The sequence below is a fragment of the Euprymna scolopes genome, chromosome 13, assembly GCF_053919585.1.
Source record: "Euprymna scolopes isolate OS-2025 chromosome 13, ASM5391958v1, whole genome shotgun sequence".
NCBI lineage: Eukaryota > Metazoa > Mollusca > Cephalopoda > Sepiida > Sepiolidae > Euprymna > Euprymna scolopes.
In genome coordinates this window covers 42,808,098-42,834,826 of record NC_136494.1, presented here as the reverse complement: position 1 = coordinate 42,834,826, position 26,729 = coordinate 42,808,098, and the positions used below count along the sequence as shown (strand labels likewise).

The following is a 26,729-nucleotide window of genomic DNA, read 5'->3' as shown; positions in this document are numbered from 1 at the left end:
TTAGAAAAAGCAGAAAAATGAACAAGCTTTGTGGCATGGGTTTTCTATGGAAATAAGTGACCTTTAAGAATATTGAAAAGTTTCAATAGAAAATTTGGGATCAATAGTTCTGAATTTATCTGGTGTCTAGAGAATTAGAGGAATTATTTATAATTGGTGCTTGTCTAGTTTAGAGGGTGTATGGTTGACTAAGTGATTTCGAATTGATTATATTTGAACTTTTTGATGTGTTTGCATTGTGAAATAAGTTCATTTTTTGATAATTATATTTTTATTCTGAGGGAACGTAATTATTCTTACAGCCTCCGAAATGTAAAGGTGACAAGAATTGGAGCCTGGGTGTATGATTTTGACTTGTTAATTATAGCCCAATTAATGAAGTAATGGGGATTATTAGGTAAATTGTTATTATTATTAACTAGCGGGGTGTTTGGAGTAAATCAAAACAAAAGAATAATAAAAAAAAATCGTTGCCCGGGTGTTTGTTTAAAAATAAAGTTTTGGTAGAGGCGCAGTTGGAAAATAATAAAGTGTGAAAAAAAAAAAAAGTGTGACGTTAACTGTTCGCCAACCAAGAAATAGTAACGGAAAGATGTTTGAATTGACAGGTGCCCGCAATAAAATTAACTCTGTTACTTCTATTTGACCTCATTAATGAGGTCAAATAGAAGTAACAGAGTTAACATTTACTGCAGGGTTTTTTTTTTGTTTGTTTACTCAATTTTTTTGTTTGTTTACTCAATTTTTTTGTTTGTTTACTCAACTTTGGCTGGTTTTGTTTCCCCAAGATGTTGGGGAGAAACCAGCTCCCCATCAAAAGGGGATTGTCCAAATTGAATAGCAATCGTCTGATATAAGGAATTTTCTTTGCATTAAAGCTGATTGCTACGTTCCCAGCGCGATTGCCGAGAACAATGTCTTAGCTTTGAATTAGTTTCGCTTTTTATACGAAAAAGTTGAATCAACACGTGAGAAGCCAAAATAGTAATAATTTTGTAAAAGTTGCTGTAAATAAATCTAGATGCGACCCACATTCCCAAATCCTTATTATTATTATTATTATCTAGAGGCTATATAAACACTTCTAAGTGATAGTAACAACCTCGGGACCGTCGGCGAAAAAAGCCTTTTTGAGACATACAAAAATGCGAGTGCCGCATCTGCCTTTTCTATATTTAGATGTTATGAGCATTATGGGTGAAATATCTGGTATAATTAATGGAGCTAAATTGTTAATATTTAAATGATGGGGATTAGCATAAGTGAATGAGTAGTTCGGTCTATTAGAGAAACTCAGTTATGGTACATGAATATATAATATCTTTTTAGCTGCAATCATTTTTAAATGGACAATGTTGCTTATTTTGACAGTTGCAACTAGCTCTATCAGATACAGGGAAGGGAATTGTTTGAGTTATTTTAATTTTCTTATTATTTGATGTGATTATTGCCTGTGCCATTGCATAGTGGAGCAAGAAATCTTAATTGGAGTTTTATTTAGTATACTTATGTGGGTATTGGAAAGGTTTGTCTACAATCTTGAAAAATTCTTTAGGTATGTTAGTTTTGACATTTGTGCTAAAAGGGGGTGAGGTTGAACCAAATGCTTTTCTTTCACCTCAAACAGTTGCATAGGCTTCAGTGATTGTAATTAGTCTGTCAGTTGTGATTATATTGCTTGGGGGGTACTTTATTAATGATTGTATTAGATGGATTTGTTATATTTGTTTTATTTCAAGTCATGCGTAATTATGGACATTAAACAGCTAATGAGGGGGCTTTGTTTGATAGTATTTTCTTTTCTCATTATAAGGGTTGTGGAGTCAGAGTCGAAGGCTTTAGCTAGAGTCGGAGTCAGATTTCTAAAAGTACTAGGAATTGGAGTCAGAATTTTTTTTATCTGACTCCGACTCCTTGAGTTCAATAAATTTATTTTTTTATGTGGTTTTCCTGTTTAGTTTTACCAGTTGCACAATTTAGCAGTTTTTGTATGGTTTTGCTTTTACTTTTGGAGATATATTTTGTACTGTATTTCTATGCTTCTACTTCATCAAGATATTTCGGTCCATTGGATCCTTGCAAATTCTGTCTGGACAGCTATTTTCATTTTGGCTGTGACGTCACACAGGATCAATGAACATTCTGTCTTTGAGTGAGATCACTGTGGATTACATCAGATAACAATCGGATTGTAACCCGAAAGTTATCCAGTTCCTGAATCAAATGAAATTTGGCACTTGGATTAGTCTGAGATCCGGAATTTCAATCTTATCCGACAAAAATGGGCCTAAATCAATAAGAAGCAACCCATGCTACTGTAGCTCCTTATAGCTTTTCCAGCTTTTCCTTTGATTCTCTTTCCATAAAGGCAATATTATCCTCTAAATATTTCTTCTCTATATAATATGTGTCTTTACTTCAGAAGCGTTTCGAGAGGTTTCCCTAACCCTAAATATTGTATTCCCTTTTGAACTAATAGCATAAAAAATTTCATTGTAAATTTTTTATGCCCTTTTTATCTTAACTTATTCTATAAAGCTGGTTGAGTGTACATGTTAGCATATTTATCATGCAAATGAATGTTAAAGGTGAAACATAATATATATGAAAAGTAATTATAAAATGTTGAATAGATTTGGGAGGCTGGTAAATGGATCTGCAGAATAGATTTCCACATAGGAGTCAAGGAGTCGGGAGTCAGAGTCAGGAGTTGGAATCAAACATATCAAAGGAGTCAGAGTCGGACTCAGCATCCTAGGAATTCTAAAAGTCGGAGTCTGATTTTTACCATCTGACTCCACAACATTACTCAATATACTCTGAATTTCTTAAAGCACTAATAAAGAAAGTAGAGTTTTGATCAAAAGTTTTTATCAGTGGCGAGTCTAGATATTCTACTTAAGACGGAAGGTACTACAGGTTTTATAATTGAATTTGGGTGATTGGAAAATTTGTGAAGATAGAAAACATCAGGTTGGGTTTGTGGTAGGGGCTGTAAGATTAAGAGTGATGGTTTAGTGAGATATCTAAAAAAATTAGAGGTTTTCTTATCAGGTTCAATAGCTATATATATATATATATATATATATATATATATATATATACCATCTCAAATAAGGCATGTTACCACTGAAACACAAGGGGGCTACTGTAAATTTGGATCCATATCCATACGGGTTTCTTAAGTGAGTTGTGCAGTGAGATATGTGTTTATATTACATTATCTAAAAAAATTAGAGGTTTTCTTATCGGGTTCAATAGCTATATATGCATTTATATTTATATATATATATATATATATATATATATATATATATATATATATATATATATATATATATATACACCATCTCAAATAAGGCATGTTACCACTGAAACAATTTGGATCCATATCCATACGGGTTTCTTAAGTGAGTTGTGCAGTGAGATATTTGTTCATATTACATTAAAATTTATACATGTTAGTCAGAGAAACAGAACAGGGAAGGAATTTCAAAGACTAGCAGTTTAGTTAGAATGGATACAATCGTTTACTTAAATATTTTTTATGTTGGATGTTCAAAAAGGCACAAAGATGTTTGAATTTTTTATAAAGTACAATAGTCAGCTGCAAAAAATTGACAGACATTTTAAGACTAACTTTTAGACTATTTTGTATCCAATATGTGCAAGAAAGTATGCATATGAATCTTGGAAACTATTATATGAACACAGCAAGATTCACAGAATTGTTTTATCGAATTCATAAGAACAAACTATCATCTGGAATGTATGTGTGTGCATTTTAAAGGTCATTGTTTAGTACAAAGTGTAGATTCCATATTATTATTATAAAAATCAATGTTGATTCTGATTCTTCCCACTTCGTTTAAGGTGACTCTACATATTTATTCTGCCTTCTGATTCATTTCTCATTTGAAATAGATTTTTCTATTTTAATTCTGATCTGTCATGACATTTAAGATTGACCTAGACTAACTTTACATTGCTCTCTGTATAATGTCCTACATGTATGACAAGTCTTATTGAAATTTATTAAGTAGTTTGTTATAGTGGACAAACTAACAGATATTTTGTCATTGTATTTGATTTGTGATTTTAACCTTTTCATTTCTCTTCTTGTTTGTGGTACTTTATAGAAACAGTCTCTAATTTTGTTATTAAGAAAATGCTTTACTGACTTCATATTTTTATAAATATTTTATTATTTTCATTTTTAATAGCCACAACTCCAGCTCCAACAAGTAAGTATTTGAATAAATTTTTGGAAAGTAAGAAGGATATTTTTTTATTAAATATTATTATGATCTTCAAAGAGAAGCAGTAGAAATCTGCAATGTACTAGTTGCAATATTGTCAGATTTTTTTTTTCAGATATATTTAAGTAGCCACAAAATAAAACGAGAAAGGATTAAGATAGGAATAAGAACTAAAATGGTCTTATTTAAAGTAGAAAATTTTATTTTACATATATCTTTCCCTAAAATACTCAAAGGTATTTACAAAAACTATTTTGGATGAACAAAACCAAATTAAGGAAAAAACAAAAAGTCATATCAAATGTTTGGACAAACACATTTTGAAAAGTAGAAAAACGTGAATACTTACAATAAATGATTTTAACTAGAAAAATTACTTGCAACCCAAAGTCCCAAAGTCACAAAAGGTTCACTGTCATTTTTAATGTTTCAAGATAAATGTAGTGTTTCTCACTTGGACAAAAGTTATTTCTTCTGAAACAGCAAATGAAATTCCGATGTTGTGTGGAACTAGGATTTCTTGCTAGAAAAAATTCAGTCTCTGTTCTAACATTATATTAGACAATAATTTTGAATGTCTGTTCAAATGAGGGTGTGAGTTCTAATCAAAATTTAATCTGTAGCATCACCTTGAAATATATAAAACTAGGATTGCAAAATTTTTTTCTCATTTTTGCTTTGCCCAACTTGCTTTACCATGCATAAACCTGCATACTCAACCATAGCTTGTGGCTCTCCAGTCCACATGTTTTTTATTACACACAAAAAAAATTCAAAATGGTATGTAAAAATCTTTTCCAACATTTTACACACACACACACACACACACTTGACAGACTCTCACGTGCCTCATTAGATATTAATCTAGAAATCACCTTATTCGACCCCGCTTTCATTAAATGTGATAATTAAAAAAACACTGCAATAAAGATTTAATGAATAAGTAATAAAATATGTGTATCAGCAGGATAAAAGGGAAGCAAAAAAAAAAAATGTACAAAGCCAAAATGGAGATTTAGAAGGCCAAGTTCCCAGATATATTACAAAGGGATAACCAAAAGAATTAAGTATTTACGACATCTAAACAAATGGCAAAGATAAAATATGTATATCGTATTCGAAATGACAATGGAGTGTTAACTACAAATGAACAAGACAAAAGGGATGCTGTGAGAAATTGTTGAATACTGAGTTTCCATACACTCGTGAAAATTTAAGAATTGAGAAAGAAATGCTGCGAGAAGTTGTGAATAAGATGAAGAAGGACAATGTTGCAGGACACTCAGGAATTGTTGCAGAAATATTTAAGGCTGCAAGTAAAAAGGGCATTGAAATGATGATCACGAAATTGACAAATCAGATCATAAAGACTGTGAATTGTGAATTGTTACAGGAGTAAAGAAAAAGAAGTTGAGAGAAATAATTACAGAGAAAGTTTATGGATCAGATCCAAAAATGATTGAGAGAATAAGTTTGCAGTCAATAAAAAGCGTAGATGAAATGCAATTTATATTCTTGAGCAAATACCATGTGTAATAAATTGCGAACAGACGGGCTTACCTGACAAACGCTCGAGGTGTGCATTCTGCAAAGCGGGCACGTCCAAAGAAAAATGGCAAGATGGCGGCGGCCGGTTAATATTGCCAAGTAATCACGCAAAATCTCGTGTTCTCTCGCACACACGAGAGTTCAGCTGAGCATAAAAACGGGTCACTGTGAGCAAGAAGCGAGAAGGAAAAACGTAGTCAAGAAAAGACGACGCTTCTGACGACTGAGAAGAAAAAAGAAGAAAAAGAGCAAGAAGTAGAAGAGGAAGAAGAGAATGATACATGAGAAGACGAGGTGTGTGCGGTTTTGAGTAAATCGAAACAGACAGAAAAAAAAACCTCTGATTTTTTTTTTTTTTTTTTTTTTTTTTATTCAATTTTCACCCCAAACAAGGCACAGTGCCACTTTGAAGCAGGGGGCTACTATTAGGGAATTAATTAGCGGGGTCATTATGAAGGGAGAAGAGTAGAAAGATGTTTGTTAACATTACACTTGAACTTCTGCATATCATTGCAGTTGGGAAAGCAGAATCCCGGAAGGGAGTTCCAAAGACCCGCAGTTCTGGGGAAGAAACTATTGGAGTAAAAGGCTTTCTTGCACCTAGGGATCTCCACTGTAAAGGGATGAGACTTAGTAGCTTGTCGGGTTTGTCGGGGGTAGTTACGTCGGGGAGGTACAAGTGTTTGCAGTTCGTCAGAGCATTCACCATTAAAGTATTTGTAGAACAGGCAGAGGGATGCAACATCTCGTCGATGGGACAGAGGTTGAAGCCCAGATGACAGTTCAGGACCTATCAGGTTTGCGACTCTTTTTTGAACCCTGTCCAGGAGCGAGAGACAAGCAGCAGATGCACCAGCCCAGATGTGACAACAGTACTCCATACATGGGCGAATGGTTGCCTTATAGAGGTATAGGATACTGGCAGGCGTAAGTAGTTTTCTAGCACGGTAGAGGGAGCCAACCTTCCTTGCAGCAGCCTTGGCAATGCTCTCAATGTATCTATTCCAGTTCATATTCCCTGTAAACGTTAGGCCGAGGAGTTTAAAAGAAGTACTTTCAGGCAATGTGTTCTTGGCCATTGCTATTGGTGGTAGAGAAGGTTTCTTGTAGTTATTGAAGGAAACAAGCTTAGTCTTAGCAGCATTGAATGAGACCAACCATTTTTGTCCCCATTCCACTACGGATTGGAGGTCATCCTCTAGTGTTTCTGCCATTTTCTTGGATATGTGTTCATTTGTTTTCCCCTCATATCTGTTATAGAGAGTGGTGTCATCGGCAAATATACCCATCTCCGAAACAATATTATCAGGGAGGTCGTTTATGAATATCAGGAACAATAGAGGTCCAAGGATAGACCCCTGAGGCACTCCCGCATTTATGTCATATTGTTTGGATGTACGTCCGTCGAGGACAACTTTGATTTTTCTATTACTTAAGAAGGATTTAATTACGTTATGAATTCTTCCAGTGATTCCATATGATCTAATTTTCCTTAGAAGACCATCGTGCCATACCCTGTCAAAAGCCTTAGATATATCAAGGGCCACCGCTCTACCCTCCCCTGTTTTATCCAATGAACGGTATATACGTTCAGAAACTACAGTTAAGATATCTGCTGTTGAACGGGCTTGCCTGAATCCATATTGTTTGTCAGTCAAGAGTTTAGCAGCTGTTAGGTGCTGGACTAGGGCTTTATTAACTAAGGACTCAAATATTTTGGCGAAAAGCGGGAGGAGGCTAATGGGGCGATAATTTAGTGGGTCAGTTCTTTCACCAGAATTCTTGAAGACTGGTACCACAGAGGCGGTTTTCCAGCAGTCGGGAAAACAAGATTCGTTAAGGCATTTATTGTAAAGTTTGGACAGAACTGGAGCAACCTCGGCAGAGCATTTTTTTAATAGCACAGCCGGGATGAGATCTGGTCCACATGCTTTAGAGGTGTCTAGGTTTTTTATAATAGCATGTACCTGAGAAGGGGTGATTTTCAAGTCGTCAAGTGTGGCGTCTGTTCGCAGAGGAAAATCAGGGAGTGAGTGGTGTACCGAGTTCAGTGTGGAGTTTGAGGCAAACCGACTGGCAAGCAGATTAGCCTTGTCAGTTGCCGTGCAAGCAACCTCATGATTGTTTGTTAGTGGGGGAATAATTGACTGTCCATTATTAACTACGCTGTTGTAGATTTTCCAAAAATCCCGGGTTCCTAATTTCTGTGCTTCGATGCGCTTTCTGGTGGTTTCAGAGTAATCTGACTTAGCTGTGTCTATCACTCTCTTACAATTATTTCTAGCTTCTATAAACTTCTGTTTATTTGAGCTGGACTTATGTCGGTTGAATCTGCGGAACGCATGCTGCCTTTGACAAATGGCAGCTGCACAAGCAGAAGTAAACCATTGGGGGGAGTGGGGCTTGCTATAGTATTTCCGTGCGGGAACATGTGCTTCAATAGCAGTTTTGAACCATTCAGTTGTCTCATTTGCACACTGTTCCGCTGGAAGAGTAAAGATATTTTGCCATGGGGCATCTCTGATGAGCTCCCTGATGGCTTCCCAATCAGCCTTTTTGTAATACCTCGTTGTTTTGAGTAGTGGGTCTTCAGTTTTAGGGCGAGAATTTAGGCTGATTTCTACCATTATCACAGCGTGATCAGCATTCCCGAGTGGGCTATGGGCATTTGTTGTACAGTCATTGGGAACTGTTGTCAGAAAGAGATCTAGAAGTGAGGCATGTTGATCGTGCTGGTCTGGGAAACGTGTCGGAAATGTAACCATCTGAGATAGGGAATGAGATATAGAGAAGCTATATGTGGCGCTACCAGCTACGTCTGTGTGATTTACAAGCTATCTCGGCTTTGGTATGGAGAAATTTGACATCAGATTAATTCCGGAATTCGATGACTCCTCCACTGGTCCCTCGGTGGTCGAATGGCTGGAAAAGGCTGAGCGCGTTTGCCGATTGTGCAAGATTAAAGACCCAGCTATGGTTATCCCATTGAGACTCACTAAAGGGGCTTATGCCGTGTACCAGCAGCTAGGGGAGGATCCGACCATGGAGCAGATTACACAAGCGCTATACAGGGCATTTGGTACAGACCCTTTTGTCGCCTGGAGGCAGTTTTCTGAACGCCGACTTGGGCCGGGGGAGACAGTGGATGTCTACATGGCCGACTTGAAAAAGCTTGCCACTCCCTTCGGCGGTGCAAGTGATCGCATATTGGCATGCGCCTTTTTGTTGGGACTTCCGGATGAGGCAAGTCGACTGCTGCGAGCATCGTCAAGACTCACTGAGATTGGATTGGAGGAGTTATTGGCGAGAGCACGAAACATCTTGAAAGACGATCGAGAACTAGTCTCCGCAGCTGTTGACACTCTGGACTCGCCAACGAAGGGTCTACGATGCTATACCTGTGGTGGCCCCAACCACTTTTCCAGAGACTGCAAAAGCGGTACAAGGTGCACCCCTAATTATGGAGCACAACAAGTAATACGGTGTCACCAATGCAATAAGCCAGGCCACATAGCGCGGAATTGTCCGGGAAACGGGCAAGGGGAGGACACCGCAGCGCTAGCACCCTCCCCAACGCGGCATTGAACAAAGCGCTGCCTGCAGTAACAGTTCAAGTTGATGGATGTGAACGTTCAGCGCTGGTTGACACCGGCTGTACCCAAACCCTTCTTCGAAAGGAATATTGCGCCACATGGAAGAAACGAAGGATCCCTGTACTTACTGTCGGCCAAGGTCATTGGTGTGTTGTGGGGTCAGCGTTGTTCATATCAGCATTGGCAATGGCTCTCCGGTTGCTGTGACGGTGTTAGTGGTCGATGGGGAGCTGCTCGGATATGACCTTCTCCTTGGAATGGACGCTATCACACAGCTAGGCGGAATTACTGTGAACGGCGCCGGTGATGTGAGCTTCTCTCGACCAAACAAACAAATGTGTGCAGCAATCACTCTCGATGAGCCCGACTTCCATGCAGAATACGATAAGGGCATAAACACTTGGACAGCGTCCTGGAAATGGGCAGGCGACCAGCCACCAGTGTCATTGCGGAATCGACTTACAGAGTATCCTCCTCCTGCGTGGCTTAGGGGGCAGTACGAGGCAGAACTTCAAGTGTGGCTGGATAATGGCTGGTTAGTTCCATACCCAGAGGATGAGCTCGGGCCCCCGCGGGGGCTAATTCCCCTGATGGCTGTCAGACAAGAGAACAAGCAGAAAGTTCGACCTGTTCTTGATTACCGGGAACTTAATGAATACGTTGACCCACACACTGTGGGGGCTGATGTCTGTGCTCATAAACTACGGGAGTGGCGGCGGCAGGGTGCGGAAGCAGCCATACTGGACTTGCAAAGAGCGTACTTGCAAATACGTGTTGAGAAATCGCTGTGGCCGTTCCAGACGGTGGTGATCAAAGGAACTCGCTATTGCTTGACCAGGCTAGGATTCGGCCTGAATGTAGCCCCTAACATCATGACAGCAATCATGCAGGCGATCCGGCGTCAAGGTGAAGCGGTGCAACATGCGACATCGTCGTATATAGACGACATTTTTGTCAATGAGAGCCTCCTGTCTGCCCAGGCGGTCAAAGAACACTTCGAGCACTTCGGATTGTCGTGCAAGGAGCCGGAGCGGCTACAGGACGGGGCGAAAGTGCTCGGACTGCAGGTGAGCGGAAGTGCAGATGGCCTTCAATGGGGAAGGAGTGGTGAAATCCCGGAAATCCCATCTACCATCACACGTCGGAGCACGTTTTCCATTTGCGGAAAATTGGTGGGTCACTTCCCTGTGTGTGGGTGGCTCCGAGTGGCTGTAGCGGCCATAAAGCGACGGGCAACTTCTATGTCAACTGGATGGGACGATGAGGTGCATGATCCTGCCCTGCGAAGCATGCTGGTGGAAGTTGTGGCCAGAGTGACCAATGATGACCCTGTACGGGGGAGCTGGTGCGTCGATGGGAGTGAATTTACAGTTTGGGTAGACGCCAGCTCACTTGCCCTTGGCGTTGCTCTGGCGGTCGACGGAAAGATAATAGAAGATGCCTGCTGGCTTCGGCCGGAGAATGACGCCAAGCATATAAACCTAGCTGAACTCGATGCTACACTGAAAGGGGTCAATCTAGCGCTTCAGTGGCAGGCTAGAATCCTTCACATCATCACGGATTCCACGTGTGTGCATCGGTGGATGACCAATGCCTTGAACGGAAAAGCACGTCTGAGAACGAAGGCGTCGGCCGAAATGTTGATCCGGAGGCGGCTTGCTACCCTAACCGAAACCACTACTGGTGCAGTCCTGTTTGAATCAGGCGGATCGTCTGACCAGAGTGCCACGCCGTTGGCTAGACCTGCCAAAAGAAGTGAACGAGTCAGCACCTGTAAATTGCGCTGCAGTGGGACATAGACTCAGCCCGGAGCATATTAATGATGTCCATTGCCAAAGCGTGCACCCCGGTGTAAACCGAACGCTTTACTTCGCCAGATTGGTTGACCCCTCTGTGTCTCGGAGGGCTGTGAAATCTGTTGTGGGAAGCTGCAACACCATGAGTTGGAAGGTGTGTTCCTCGAGCGTGGCCCTCCTTCTGAGATACTCACCGACAATGGCCCCGCTTTTGTTAGTGAGCCGTTTAAACAGTTTGCAGATGGCTGGGGTGTCCATCTGCGTTTTCGGTGTGCCCATGTTCCCAGTGGAAATGGGATTATTGAGCGCAATCACAGAACGGTTAAGACAATCGCAGCGCGGAAGGGGTGTACGGTACCTGAAGCAGTCTATTGGTACAACGTCACCCCTAAGGACGATGTTTCACCCTCCACCGCGCCAGCCAACGCGCTACATACATACCGTGTCAGGGTGAGAGGTTTGGAGAGCAGCTCACTACCCGAACCGGAGCCACCACAAAAGAACATAAAAGAAGGAGATGTCGTCTGGGTTAAAAAACCCCGAGGCCAGTGCACGACTCGCTACGGAACCGGTCATGTCACTGAAGTGATCAGCCCGCAGGCGGTGCGAGTTGATGGAGTACCTCGTCATATTAAAGACTTAAGATCAGTATTCCAAACGCAGCTGCTGCTTGACGAAGATAGTGAAATTGAATCCGTGATCAGCGACCCATCATTCTGGTTCATGACGGCTTCAACGCACAGCGACACTGAGAGTGGTAGCCTTCAAAGTACTGACCCTCCTGCTGATGATGAAGACCCGGACAGTGATACTGCGATGCTCAGCTTTAGGTTCGCCGACCTTCGTATCACGGAAGACAGCGCAGACGATGATGAAGCCCCGAATCCCTCTCTCCGAAGAAGCACTCGAAGAAAAAGGCTCTTTCTGTGATAATAAGATCAGGGGGGAGTGTGTAATAAATTGCGAACAGACGGGCTTACCTGACAAACGCTCGAGGTGTGCATTCTGCAAAGCGGGCACGTCCAAAGAAAAATGACAAGATGGCGGCGGCCGGTTAATATTGCCAAGTAATCACGCAAAATCTCGTGTTCTCTCGCACACATGAGAGTTCAGCTGAGCATAAAAACGGGTCACTGTGAGCAAGAAGCGAGAAGGAAAAACGTAGTCAAGAAAAGACGACGCTTCTGACGACTGAGAAGAAAAAAGAAGAAAAAGAGCAAGAAGTAGAAGAGGAAAAAGAGAACGATACATGAGAAGACGAGGTGTGTGCGGTTTTGTGTAAATCGAAACAGACAGAAAAAAAAACTGATGTTATATTTATCTTGAGACAAATACAAGTACCTCAATAATAACAATAACCTTTGTTTTCTTTTTATAAATCAGGAAAAAGCTTTTGATAAAATGCTAAAAGAGATTGTCTGGTGGGTTTTGCATAAACTAGTAGCAAATGAATGATTGATGAGGATTGATCAAGCAATGTACAGAAATGCTCAAAGTAATGTTAGGATTAACACCGTATTTAGTGACATCTTTAATGTTAAAATAGGAATAGATCAGGGTTCTGTACCGAGTCAATTGTTTTTATGTGCATTATTGAAACATTGTCCAGGAAGTTTTGTACTGCTTGTTCAAAAAAGATGTTGTATACTGATGATTTAGTACTTGCTTGTGAAACAATAGAATATCTACTTGTGAAAGACTTGGATCATTGCTATGGAAAGTAAAGGTCTGGAAGTGAATGTTACCAAGACCAAAGTGATGATTAGTGGTTGGAAAGTTCCCAAAAAGAGGCAAGTTCCCTGGATCAGTTTGTGGAAATAGAGTTGAGTGCAATTCAATCTTGTATTACTTGTAAGCATTGCATACAGAAAAAGTGCAGTGAAATTGCTGGTAAGCTGAGAGAGGATAATTTTTCACTGTAATCCATTTTTTCTCTTTCTCATACAATTTTTCTTTGAGAAAGTTTAAAAGTAGTAGATGAAAGCAGCTTCCTTTAAATAGGGAAACCAATTTTACAGTAATCAGGGAATCGAAAATCTGAAATGGTAAATACAATCTGAAACTTTAAGAATGAAATAATTCCAGTTTGTTTATGTAACTTATACAAAATATTGTTAATTGCAACAATAACAATTTATCCAATTAAATCATCTGTAAAATCTCTTTGCTATTGTTTCTGTGTTATTGATAGCCTCATCCCCCAAGGTGGTTTTAGGTAGTTGCACTCAAGTCAATGATTTTAGGTTTTTATCATCAACCACTCACATTTCTAAGAATTGACTTATTTCCTATTTTTTCTAATTTCAGTAATTTTTACTAAAAATACTAATTATGTTGGGTTTTATCTATTTTAGCAACACCACTAATACCTTCAACAGAAACAGGTGAGATAATTAATTCTTGAATTATAAAAGTTTTTTGTTTCATTTTGTTATAGTTCCATCATACATGTTATGTTCTCATGCATGAGCAATCAATAAACTAAATAAAAACCTTTACGTGCACAGGTGTTCATGTCTTTTATTCCCAGCATCACTTCTTTCGCTATTACCACATTTCATGAATAGCCATGATCGTCTCATCATTTTCACTTGGGCGAAATAAACTTTTCATTCACAAGAAGGATGTTCTGGGTTTCTTCAAGAGGATGAACTTAAGAGAAAGACTTTTTGAGAAATTGGTAAAATTCAGCTTAGATTATCTTTACATCATTTGCATGTTCAGTTTGCTTGACTTCCATGGAAAAACATTTGAAAAACGTTTATTTCACTCGAAAACGTGACTCATGTCACATCTTAATATCGTTCCACACCTGTTTTTCAAGCACGGTTGACTTCTGTCCCTGCCCAGTCACACATTTTCCATTCAGTCCTAAAAACAATTCTGTTTCACAATTTGGGTTATCTTGACATGTACTAATATGACTCTTACCAAAATACGCACTAGCTAATTTAATTGTTACTTACGTTGGGCCCCTCATATGCAACAATTTGGACATTTTAATATCTTATCTTATTCTATTTCCTTTTCTTTATTTACACTCTTTTTAGACAGTAAGTTTACAGATACTTTTCTTGTTTCAGCTTCTTTATGCGTGAAACAAGATGGCCTTGCTGATTCTTCTTTGATAAGAAACTGGGATATCGATGTATCCAGTAATGAAGAACATAAAGTTGCTATCCGACCTGGTGGAAAAGGATGGACACCTGAATCTGGTGATAAGAAAAAGACAGTCAGTTTTTTTGTGGGCGATGCTTTCATTTATGGAGCCAACATAAGGCTACAAAGATCTAAATGTGTTGGAACATTTGATGTCTTCCTTATTGGAGGTGGACATGGAGATATACACAGAATCAAGGTAAGTTATCAAAATATTACTTATTAGGAGTATGTAAAAAAAAAACGTTTTCATAGCTGAACGTATTGCTAAACATAAATCATTAATACAGAAGATAACCCATGATATGCATGGACTAGAAGAAAAGGAAGACAGTTTGAATGTAATAAACCAACACTATGAAAGATTTTATTCACACCAAAATGTATATGCAAAAAAAAATGTTATTGTTAAATATTAACATTTCTTAATACTTCTACACAATCATGATTGGAGGAATCATCATATTTAATTAAAATGGTGACCCCAGAATACACAACCTTCTACAGCTTTATTTGTTATTTTCGTTATGCTTAGCTTCTTAAAAACAACAAACTTTCAGTATCACTAACATTTCACATTGCTACAGGATTCTTTCCTTTCAAAAACTCATTTTGACCACATACTCATCACAAAAAAGTACGTACATTTCATAGAAAAGCAAAAGCATTCTTCAAATGTCGCTTACTCATCACTTGAGAATTCTCTAGAACACTGTTCTACCACCAGACATTCTTTTCACTGAAAAGAAAAACAAAACATCATCGCTGGACACTTAAAACTAAATAGCTGAACCATTTTCAAAGACATGTGTCTCATAAACAACGCTAAAAACATTTTAGCGGAAACACATTTCACTAAAAATACTTCCTACATTTTCACGGAAAATGAGGAAATAATTTTCAACCAGATATATTCCATCGAAACGCACAAAATAAAGGAAAAACATCTTTTCTTTCAAAACGACTACATATAAAAAACACCAATCTATAAAAAGAGTTAACACTTTCTTGGTGTACAAAAAATTCTAATATCTGGCCTGGAATTTTGCTTTTTTTCTTCCTACCTTTTTCTCTTATCAACTCCCTGCCTTATACGCGCATCGTAAACAACAACAAAAACATGAATCAACTCGTCTCCATTTACACACATGGCGCAAATATTCTCTGCTACAAGAGACATTCCCTTCTCAAAATTATCTTACAAAAAAAATTCTTTTTACAGAAAAGCAACATTTTTTTTTTACAGAAAAAATAAATAACTGTTTACTGAACAGTCGAGTCCAACAAAAATGCATTACTGGCGAATAGTCATCCAAAACTCTCTTCACAGAAGAACACACTCGAAACATTTATTTTTTCACAACCTCCACCGAAGTAAACTTGTCAACAAAACAATTTGTCACCGATGTTTAGCAACGAGCAACTTAACGACTTTAATTTCCATGGAAATAGTTCAAATTTAAAGAAATTTTATATAATTCTACGAAATAAATTTGAATATGGTCACAAGCATCAAGTCTTGTGTTGACACAAAAAACTGATTTCACAAGCAGCTGTCACAAACAAACATATTACAAAATCCTCACTACTTCGAATTTTCTAAATTACAACTGACACACATAAAAGAACCTTTCTTTTATTCTGATAAACATTTTTGGTTTTCGGAAGAAAATCAATCCAACAAGGGGGTATCTGTAGCAGTGGAAACTTGCTACAATCACAGGCAGGAGCTGATTCTCGCGGCTTGAAATTTGAAATCCATTTTCTCCCTGGCTTGTCCAATCACAAGCCAGCTCTCAATCACGTGACCGAGTACATAAAAGGCAAAATCTGAAACTCTTACTCCTTTTTCTCCCTGCTCTGCCTAGCAGCACACATCGCCAGGGAGCTTCAGCCCCCCCCCCCCTACCGACCAAAGTGAGTATAACAAGCCAATATGGTTTTCTTCAAACTCCCATTTATTTTCAGATGCGGTACCCACACAAACTTTCTTTATCATACTACAGAACTGCTCTCACCAATCCACCAATACACACACACACACACACACACACACACACACACACACACACACACACTACAACATGTAAATACACTGAAGACTTTGCTCTTTCTTTCTCATTTAGCCTCCTTTGTCCTGATGACTGTTGACTGCAAGCAAGTGTGAACTGAGCTGTTCTCTCCTCAGCAAACCAGCAATATATTAAATCTATTTTTACACAAGAACATTTCCACCTACTAACCCGTTTCTCTCTTGTACATGCTACTAATGAGGATGACAAATAAAGTTGTTTATTAAATGCTAAAATGAGACTTTTTTTTTCTCGTCATCATTAACTAAAAAACATTCTACCTATGTAGACTAAATAGAAGATTCAGTTGGAAATTCAAAGTTTCTAAGTTCAAAATGATGCAAAAAATACCAAAGTTTTTACTCTAACAATAGGAAATATATACATTTATATGTGTGTGTGTGTGTGTGTGTGTGTGTGTGTGTGTGTGTGTGTGTGTGTGTGTGTGTTAAAAGAATTATTTTATTATTTCTTGTGTGTGTAATTTATTAGTGAGAGATTATTATTAATATAGTCTAATAAAATAGTGTATAAAACTATAATCAGTAGTAGCAATAGTAATTAGTTGTAATTCAATGTAGTAGTAATATCTGAATAATCAAAAATATAATTTATTGAATGAATTCTGAACTAAAAATAAGCCATTAGTAAAGTTACATATTGTATGAAATGTTCACTGAAAATTGTTAAATTGAAATTAAATCTTATATTTCATAAGAAATGGATGAAAATATGATGAAATTACTTAAGATTTTAATTGGTTATAGAATATATTTTTCTCATTTTTATTTTATGATTTAGGAGGGAAATGAGATTGTTGCTTGCAAAATGATAGAAAAAACAGTGATTTTATTTTTAATTTTGATTTGGTCCAAAAATGAAATATTCTAAATTCACATTTAATTTTACACAAAAATGATACTTTTATTTTACTATGAACATCTATTAATTTCCTAAAAAATACTCTATTTAACAACAATAAAATTCTCCCATCTTTCCAGAGATAAAACCTTAACCAAATATTTCATATCGATTTCCTTTTTAGCCGTTTTACATATCAAGATTTGAGTGTCTAGTCTATTGTTTCATCAAACGCTGAAAGATGTAAAAGAACAAACCTTGTCTGAATTCAAAGAGTGATAAGCATTCCATCGTTTACATCTTTACAAATCAATATTTTGGATTTTATGAATATTATTTATACATAGATGTTTAATTTGGCAGCAAAGTTTCATTAAGTTCTTATTCATTTTATGATGTATTTAATTCTTCAGAACAATGGGCCGACTGATATTGTAAGTATTCCATTTGGTACAACAGCTGATGCAGTAAAAATTCACTTTACGCCTGAAGGTCCAAGTTGTAAAATGCACATTTCAGTATCAATCATCGGATGCTTTGTATCAGCATGTAAGTATTTTCAGTTATATTATTTTCGGTTAAACACTTTACGAAATCTCATCAATTCACAGACATTTCATAATTGTCTAATATAGTGTGATGAATTACCGGTTTTTGTAAAGTCTGTAATTTCTAATTATTTTCTTCTATATCTGTAAGATACGAAAACAATCTGTCCATCTTTTAGGTTATTAGAACTAGATATCTCGTAAAAATGGTCACCTACTTATGAAGTATATTTAAGAGAGGAAGTATAAACCCGCACTGAAACATTTCACATTAGATTATAACTAGATTGAAACAAAAGTTAGATTACATGGAATAAAATTTGAGAATATTTTTCATTTTGAAGTCATAAACGTAAAAAATAACTTTGTATGAATTAGCATGGTAAACCCTTTTTTGAATAAATTGATTCTGTTGTTTGCATTATTTACGCAGATTCTTTATAAAATCAGATATTTACAGGAGATACAATGTAAGGGTTGTGAATATCCATAATCGAAAGTAGTAATATCGAACCGACTGGATTCGAATTTGGCTAAGCTAGATTCTCAGTCCAAATTAATTCACTACTGCCATCCCCAACTTCACATAATTCATAATTTTTTCAGAACAAACCTTATTCTAATCATGCAAGATATATTTTAGTATCTTATTCTGATGTACTTTAAGGCTTTATCCCTTGAACATTTTAAATTGATCATCAAGGAAACAATGACTCCCATCTGTACGTGATGTTGCCAAGCTAATCAAAAACCTTCATTCCAGTAAAGCAACTGGCCCTGACGGTATTCCAATTATAGTACTCAAAAAACTTCAACCTGAACTAGCGCCCATACTTACAAAACTGTTTAAACGTTGTCTTAAGGAGAATACCTTCCCATCACCTTGGAAAATTTCATCAGTATGCCCTGTATTTAAGAATTCAGGTGATCGCTCATCCCCCTCTCAGTACAGGCCAATAAGTCTCCTGTGCGTCATGAGTAAGTTGCTGGAATCTGTGTTAAATACAGAAGTAATCAACCATCTCAACAAAAATAACCTCCTTAGTGACACTTAATATGGTTTCCGTTCTGCTAGATCTACAGCAGATGTGCTTACAGTTATATCTCATAGGATTAGCAAATCTCTCGACGGAGGCAACCTTTCTAAGGCAATGGCTCTTGACATATCTAAGGCCTTTGATAGGGTATGGCATAAAGGTTTACTTCACAAGATCTTCAGCTATGGTATAGCTGGAAATGTCTTCTCAATTATTAAATCATTTCTTTCTGATAGGTTCATAAGAGTAGTAGTTGAGGGGCAAAAATCAGAAGCTCAGTATTAATGCTGGTGTCCCTCAGGGGTCCATCTTGAGCCCAACTCTTTTCCTGATCTACATTAATGATCTTCCAAATCACATCCTTACATCACTTGTAGACATTTATGCTGACGACACTATCATCTATGGTAGCACATCTAAGACAGTAAACAACAAAGTTCTCTCCGATTCTCTCTCCTCTGATCTTGAGCACGTAGTACAATGGGGAAAGGAGTAGCTGGTTACTTTTAATGCATCTAAAACCAAGCTTCTCTCTTTACATCATCAACATTCTGATCCACATCTGGCATCAATTGAAATGAATGGCTCTCGTCTTCAGGAGGCCTCAAGTTTTGACAAGCTTCTGGGCTTGACCATTACTCCTGATCTTAAATGGAACATGTACATCAAATCTGTTGCCAAGGCCGCTGGAAAAATGGTGGGATCATTCTATCGATCCAGTAGATATCTCACTGCTGATGCAATTCTCTATCTATATAAGAGCCAGGTACGTCCAAGAATGGAATACTGTTGCCACATCTTGGCAGGAGCTTCTAGAAAGGACTTGTCCTGCCTTGATAGAGTTCAAAATAGACTTTGTAGCCTCGTAGGAGATGTCCTTTTCTCTTCCCTGCAACCTCTATCTCACAGAAGAGATGTTGCGAGTTTGTCTCTGATGTATCGTTATTTTCATGGAAAGTGTTCGACTGAGCTTCAATCTATGGTCCCCCTTCACCAAACTTTCACAAGAAACACTCGTCTAGCTGAAAACACTATCAATAATTCCTCCCACTCTTTATCTGTGCCTAAACCTAAATGTAGATTCCATGAACAAAGCTTCTTTCTTAGAACTGCACGCCTGTGGAATTGTCTTCCGTTTTCCTGCTTTCCGGCTGACTACAATATAGTTGTGTTCAAGTTTAACACAAATAAGTTCTTGATGAGCCGTTCCATATAAGTTATCAAATTTACCGAATTTTCATTACTAATTATTACTATATTGTCCAATTTCTACTGTACACTCTTTAACCCTTATCCTTGAGTGGCCTCTTGGCCTTGATAATGTGGTGATGCCTGTTTATAAAAAAAAAAATCTCATTGAAATTTTTTTACTTCTGATTTTAATGAGATTTAAATCATAAGAACATACTAAAACGAATATGAATTATAAATATTTGACAATTTCCAAACATGTTAAAAATCTAAATATGAGTTTAACTACACAAAATTTGCTCAGACCATAATTTCATGCATTTTAACTTTATGCTACACTGATTAACTTAACTTTACACTGTTTTTTTTTCTTCGTATAATCTATAAACAAATAAGTCTGATTATATATTTGTCAGCCCAGTTCTCTGTAAGAAGTAACCAGTATTATATATATATATATATATATATATATATATATATATATATATATATATATATATATACATTTTAATTTTTAATTTTCATAAATCTTTATGTTAGTAAAAATGGTTTTACTAGTGATGTGAATAATTTATTAATGCCAAACACGAAATTCATTTATATGCAGATAGTAAATTCTTAATTGCCGTTTCTGTCTAAATTTATTTTTATACAAAATAATCATGTATCTCTTTATTTTTTTTTTTTATTTTGTAGCCACAACTCCAGCTCCAACAAGTAAGTAGACTCTCAAACACGCATATATATATACACAGATCTTTAAATTGTTTACCCCTCAGGATATACTAAAGAACACGTTACCTCTTTTATATACAAATTTACTTGTAACTTTTAAATCTTTGAATAAATTATATATATTATATATCTATTAATTTGACTAGCATATTGATTGTCACACATTTTAGAATGGACCCTACAAAAGTCAAGTTCTATCTAAGCAAAATGAAAGAGAAATTAAAAAAAATAACATCTTTATACAAATGGGTTCTTTATTAGAAAATTATTTTCAGAGACAAGAAGAGAAAAAAATAAATGACAGATAAAACTTATTAGCAATTATTTCTAGATTTAGCATGTGAGTAATGCAAAATCATAGAAACATTGTTTTCTTTTTTTAAGTCCAATGTACAATAATGTTTATTTAGTTGGTGCTTTTGTTTTCATTTTTGATTCTATTCAACTTTTAAAAGAAATGAACCATTCTTTACTACAATAGTTCACCATAAGTGAATAATAGTTGTAAAAGGCGATTTCAACATTTGGAAACACTCTGCGATTTTTGTCTATTAACAGACAATAGAATTGCAATTCGAAGACGGTTTTGTGCAATCAATGAAAGATCCCATGTCAGTTTTGAGTAATACTCAGAAGCGAACAGAATCTTGATCATCAAGACGATCCTCTAATTTGTTATAATGAAATAAGATTTATTTCTTGAGCACAAAAAAATAAACACCTGAAAGTATGAAGCCTGTTGTTACCTTAATAACCCAGTACTGTCATGCATTCAAATTATACATTTTTACAATCTTAACATATCATTTTATACCATCATAATTCTAGTATTCATAAAAAATTTTATTATTTCAATTCTGAAAGATTATATTTTCACAAAAAGGATAATACTTATCACTCAGTCAAATGGAAAAGAAGTAAGTTCAAGAAATTTTATTTAATTAAATATATATGGAAAAATTAGTTGCTAAAATGCGATTTTTATTTATTTATAGCAATACCAACATCAACATTAAAACCTTCTACAGAAACAGGTAAGCACAAAAAGTTGTGGATTATTAAAAGCATCTGGTAATTGTTTGCAATCAGACTACTAAGAAGAAAGAGTTCCATTTTTTAAATATAAATCAATTAGTTTTTTGCATTTGTTTAATTAAAAAATGTTATAACAGTATACAACTACATATTATCACCATATTGTTATTCTATGCCTTTGTATGAGATTATGACAAAACAAAATACTTGCAATTTTGATATTTGGATGCAAAAAACATAAAACATTAAAACAATGATTTAAAAAGCATAAAACATTTGAATAATAAGCATTTTGTGTGCTATAGTCTAATGAGAGGTAAGCAAGATGGCAGTGTCTGTACTATTTATTTTGTAATAAGTTCAATCTAGAATTTCTAAAACAAGCAATACAGCATAATGATATTGGCACATCACTGAGGTAAAGAAACGTACAGTCAGATCAGTACCAATTGGATAACAATTTGGAAATATTAGGCATTATATATATGAAGACGACAACACCTCCCTTGCAGGAACCAATGTCAAAATGGTTGCAGCTGTCAAATGGACTGAACCATTGATGAATGGTAGTTGCAGAGTGGAAAGGATAAGTCAGTGATCATGATCATGGTTTTTGCAGTGTGTGACAAGTGTCTTGGAAAAAACACATAGTGTAAGAATGTTGCGGACTTCAGCACTGTACCTCTCAAGGAAAACCATGAAATGGTACACAAACCTCAGGCACAAATTTAACTATGTGAAAACACAAAAACTACTTGTTTGTTACAAACAATAATCCAAAATCTTACAGCTTATTTTAACTAAAATAGTAATAAATTTGGTGAGTTAACACATAATGCAGCACTTTCCCATTTGCTTGTGATTGTAAAGAGTCAGCAAAAAAGGTTCTCATAATGTTCGAATCAAATCTTTCCTCATGAATTAAAATGCTTTAATGTATTTTTAACCAGCAAAAGTATGCTCATTTTGATCGCATACTTTTGCTAGCTTGAGAGGATATACTGATCTTAAATGAGAAAGTAATAACTGAGAGAATCGTATTATAAGGAACGTCTCACACTAAAAAAAGGGAGGAAATAATGCCTGGGGAGATTTCATGACAATAAAACAGATAATGTACTAACATCATCCTTAAACAAAAATGATAATTATAGAAGGATGATATGAGGAACGAATATATATACTGGTATAATGGTATTATGATGGAACAAATATATTGTAATACATTACACCCCTCCCTCTCTAAAAAAGGAGGTAATATTGGAGAGGATTGAATTTCTAAAACAAACAATACAAAAGATAATGCCTGTGAGTATAATATCATAACATATATTAGACTACTTCTCTTTAAAAGAAAAAAGAAAACTGTTCCTACGAAAGTTTTATGACAACAGAACAAATACTACATTTCCATCTGGTGGTTCAAAGGAGGCTGTAATACTTGGGAAGAATTACCCACAACCATTAAAAAAAGAAAGAAATTTCTGGGAGAATGATCTTATGACAACCGATACTATATTGCTCATGCAGATTAAAAGATAATACAATAAATTAAATCATTTTGTTCCATAATTTAAAAATGCTTTTATTTTTATGGTTTTGAGATCAAATGTAATATCTGTTTTCAGCATCCCAGCAACACAGACGTTTTACTATCGATGAAAATATTGTGTCTACATAAGAAAATATAACAATGCAAAAGTACAACTGCATATTATAGAATATTATTTCCTTAGAAACTGTTTATAAAATAAATATGAAAATGAAGAGAAACAAGTGTTTGTGGGTATTTGCAATCTATTATATATATATATATATATATATGTATTTATTTATTTATTATTTTTAAAAACAGTAATCTATGGACACGCGTGTTTCGGAGCCCTACTCCTCTTCAGCATAGCTTGACTGATGTTAGGATTTGAACCCCAGACCTTATGTATTTCAGTCCAGCGCCCTAACCCATTACGCTATGTTTAGTTTTTATCGTTTATGTGTTTACGTAGTTTTTGTTGTTGATTTTTTAAACGATATTAAGGTTAATATATGTATGTATATATATATATATGTATGTATGTATGTATATATATATATATGTATGTATATATGTATGTATGTATATATATATGTATGTATATATGTATATATGTATGCATGTATATATGTATGTATATATATATATGTATGTATGTATATGTGTATGTATATATATGTCAGATCATGTCATATGCTACTGGTATCATGTAACCCAGTACTACCCGCCTCATGGTCTGGTTACTGGCGACCAAACTGGTTCCTCCACCAGACTTGTTTGGTGAGGAGGACGATTAGTCTCCCTGAAGGATTAAAAACAAGAGCTTCCAAAGGGCGAATGAACCCTTTTTCTGGGTCAATAGCTAACTAGCACCATGTATATTTGTGTGTGTGTGTGTGTTGGGGTGGAGAAGGCTCCCATTAGCCGTGGTGAAGGCAACCTTTCTAGGCGAAGCAAATCTCTGATATAAAAAAAACATAAAGCGGGAGACCAGTACCCGCATTAAGCTGGTGTGCAGTTTAATTTGTTGCTCGCTATTTTGCTCTTGCTTGTTGCTGGATCTCAACATTTTGAACCGAGAGAGAGACTTAGCTGTCGTACAAAGCTAAGACTCTGTAACATCATCTGTGTATAGATACTCTCTCAGGCATTTGTCTATTAAAATGGTCCTGTGGCGATGGAAGTCATTTTTAGGCTCATGGACTTTAAGTGTCTAAGGGAGTGGCACTCGTCTGACAAGACGTTGCAATCATCATGTGTGTGTGTATATATATATATATATGTGTGTGTGTATATATGTGTGTGTATATATATGTGTGGAAGTGTTAGAAGGCTATCACAATGCAAGGAATGGAATTGTGATAGCCTTCTAATACTTCTCTAAATACATAACACATGCTTTAAGCGAACTACATTTTATTACATACATACATACATACATATATATATATATTGTGATACCTCTGTACTCAAACTCACGTGGCGACTTTGTTGTTGTGTTGGGTCGTCACACTACACTTCAAAAGTATCACAATCAGTATGAATTACAATGTTCTATTGAGGTAAATCACTGCTTGTTTACATTCAAAGTGAAGCCGATAGTTCGAACTCTGAAATTTGATTCAACTACCGAAATAAGAAAACCTCCAACTTTTGATTTGAACATCGAGTTGTTTGACCACTGAGGTATCACTGTATATATAAATAAATCTATGTACACAGTATTACAAACTAATATGCTGTATCATTGAATTAAATAAGCACAGCCTGTTATGATAGATGGTATTTATTCATTTAGCTTTATTTTGTTTCAGCTTCTTTGTGTGTTAAACAAGATGGCCTGGCTGATTCTTCCTTGGTGAGAAACTGGGATATTGATGTGTCCAGTAATGAAGAACATAAAGCTGCTATCCGACCAGGTGGAAAAGGATGGACACCTGAATCTGGGGATAAGAAAAAGACAGTCAGCATCTTTGTGGGTGATGCTCTTATTTATGGAGCCCGCTTGAATCTGCATAAATCCAAATGCGTTGGAAAATTTGATGTCTTCCTCAGTGGAGGTGGACAAGGAAATGGTCAAAGACATAAGGTAAGAATTGTTGCTTTTATAAATTATTTGCTGAATGTACGTTGATTTTTTTTTTCCAATGTGTTAACTAATCAACACTCTTTCCATGATAGACACCCTCTCCTTTGAATAAATGGCTTGCACTAGATTGCACTGTTATATATACCCTCTCCACCAATGGGGAGTTCCAATGTCTTGTAAGTCACAATCAAATAAAATACATATTTGTTTCAATGCAAATCACAATTTATAACAACACAATTCTTGCCTCATATCATTCGTTCCTTTATTAACTGAAGAATTTCATCCATGATCATCTCCATGAAGAGGAGTTCTCACCTATAATCAAAATTTTACAGCAACCAAAAATAAGAAAAATATCCTTAAATTGGAAGAAAGGACTATATATTTAAATGTGAAGTTAACTGTGACACCAGCCCCTTCCAAAATAAAATTGGTGACCCAACACCAACGAATAATGAAACATCATGGAGGATGGAAATATAAAGGAGGGAGAGCACTAACCACGTTGCCACTAGAAGAGTGAAAAGAATATTCAGAGTTTGTGGAGGCGTTTTGACACCCAAACCCCTGGAAATACCAATGGTCGTTACCAGCAAGAAATCTATGGTAAACGGCTGCTGTAATAACACAAAGTCATGTGCAATAATTAATGAAAGCGAGGTTCAGTACTGGAAATCTAGGGAGATTTGGTCACTCGGATTACAGGAAACACCACAGGTTATTGTCAGTAGTAGTAGTTGTAGTAGTAGTAGTAAATATAATTTCAATAATTTTCTGTAAAGAAAATAAAATGATGCATGTTATGAAAAAAAACTTAAATTGAATTAAGTTTGTTTTATGCTTACACTTTCAAATGAATGCAACATAAATCGAAAAACTATCAATGATTGAGGGAAAAAAATGTCAGAAAAATAAGGATATTTCCAGAATTTTGAAATAAAGCTGTATATCCCCTCTGTTTGATTGATCGAAAATAAATATTTGTTTATAATGAAATACGAATATAAAATAGTTTAGATTATGTTAGATGCATAAATTGATTGAGAAAACTGTGTTCTTTGAAGAGAATAAAGGAACTTGAATTTGGCCTTTCAGATTTAATTCAAGATAAAATTACTTTCTTATTCCCAGGTTAAATGTTTCAATATCACTTCCATATTGTCAACCTAAGCAATATAGTAAAGGAGTTAGCAACTTTAATCCACTATTAATGTCTTAAACAATGTTCGGCTTAATCCATTGAAATTCAAAAGTGATTTTGAAGTTTTT

General features: G+C 36.1%; 1 protein-coding gene across 1 annotated transcript in view; it reads left to right on the top strand.

Moving 5' to 3' along the window:
• LOC145292232 (uncharacterized) overlaps nucleotides 1-26,729 on the top strand; it is a 351,246-nt gene that overhangs the window by 27,469 nt on the left and 297,048 nt on the right. Inside the window, exons 10-16 of the mRNA XM_080138555.1 lie at nucleotides 4,224-4,244; nucleotides 13,551-13,580; nucleotides 14,280-14,554; nucleotides 17,702-17,837; nucleotides 20,761-20,781; nucleotides 21,795-21,833; nucleotides 25,183-25,457. Of these exons, the coding sequence (XP_079994681.1) occupies nucleotides 4,224-4,244; nucleotides 13,551-13,580; nucleotides 14,280-14,554; nucleotides 17,702-17,837; nucleotides 20,761-20,781; nucleotides 21,795-21,833; nucleotides 25,183-25,457 (797 nt within the window). The remainder of the gene's footprint in view (nucleotides 1-4,223; nucleotides 4,245-13,550; nucleotides 13,581-14,279; nucleotides 14,555-17,701; nucleotides 17,838-20,760; nucleotides 20,782-21,794; nucleotides 21,834-25,182; nucleotides 25,458-26,729) is intronic.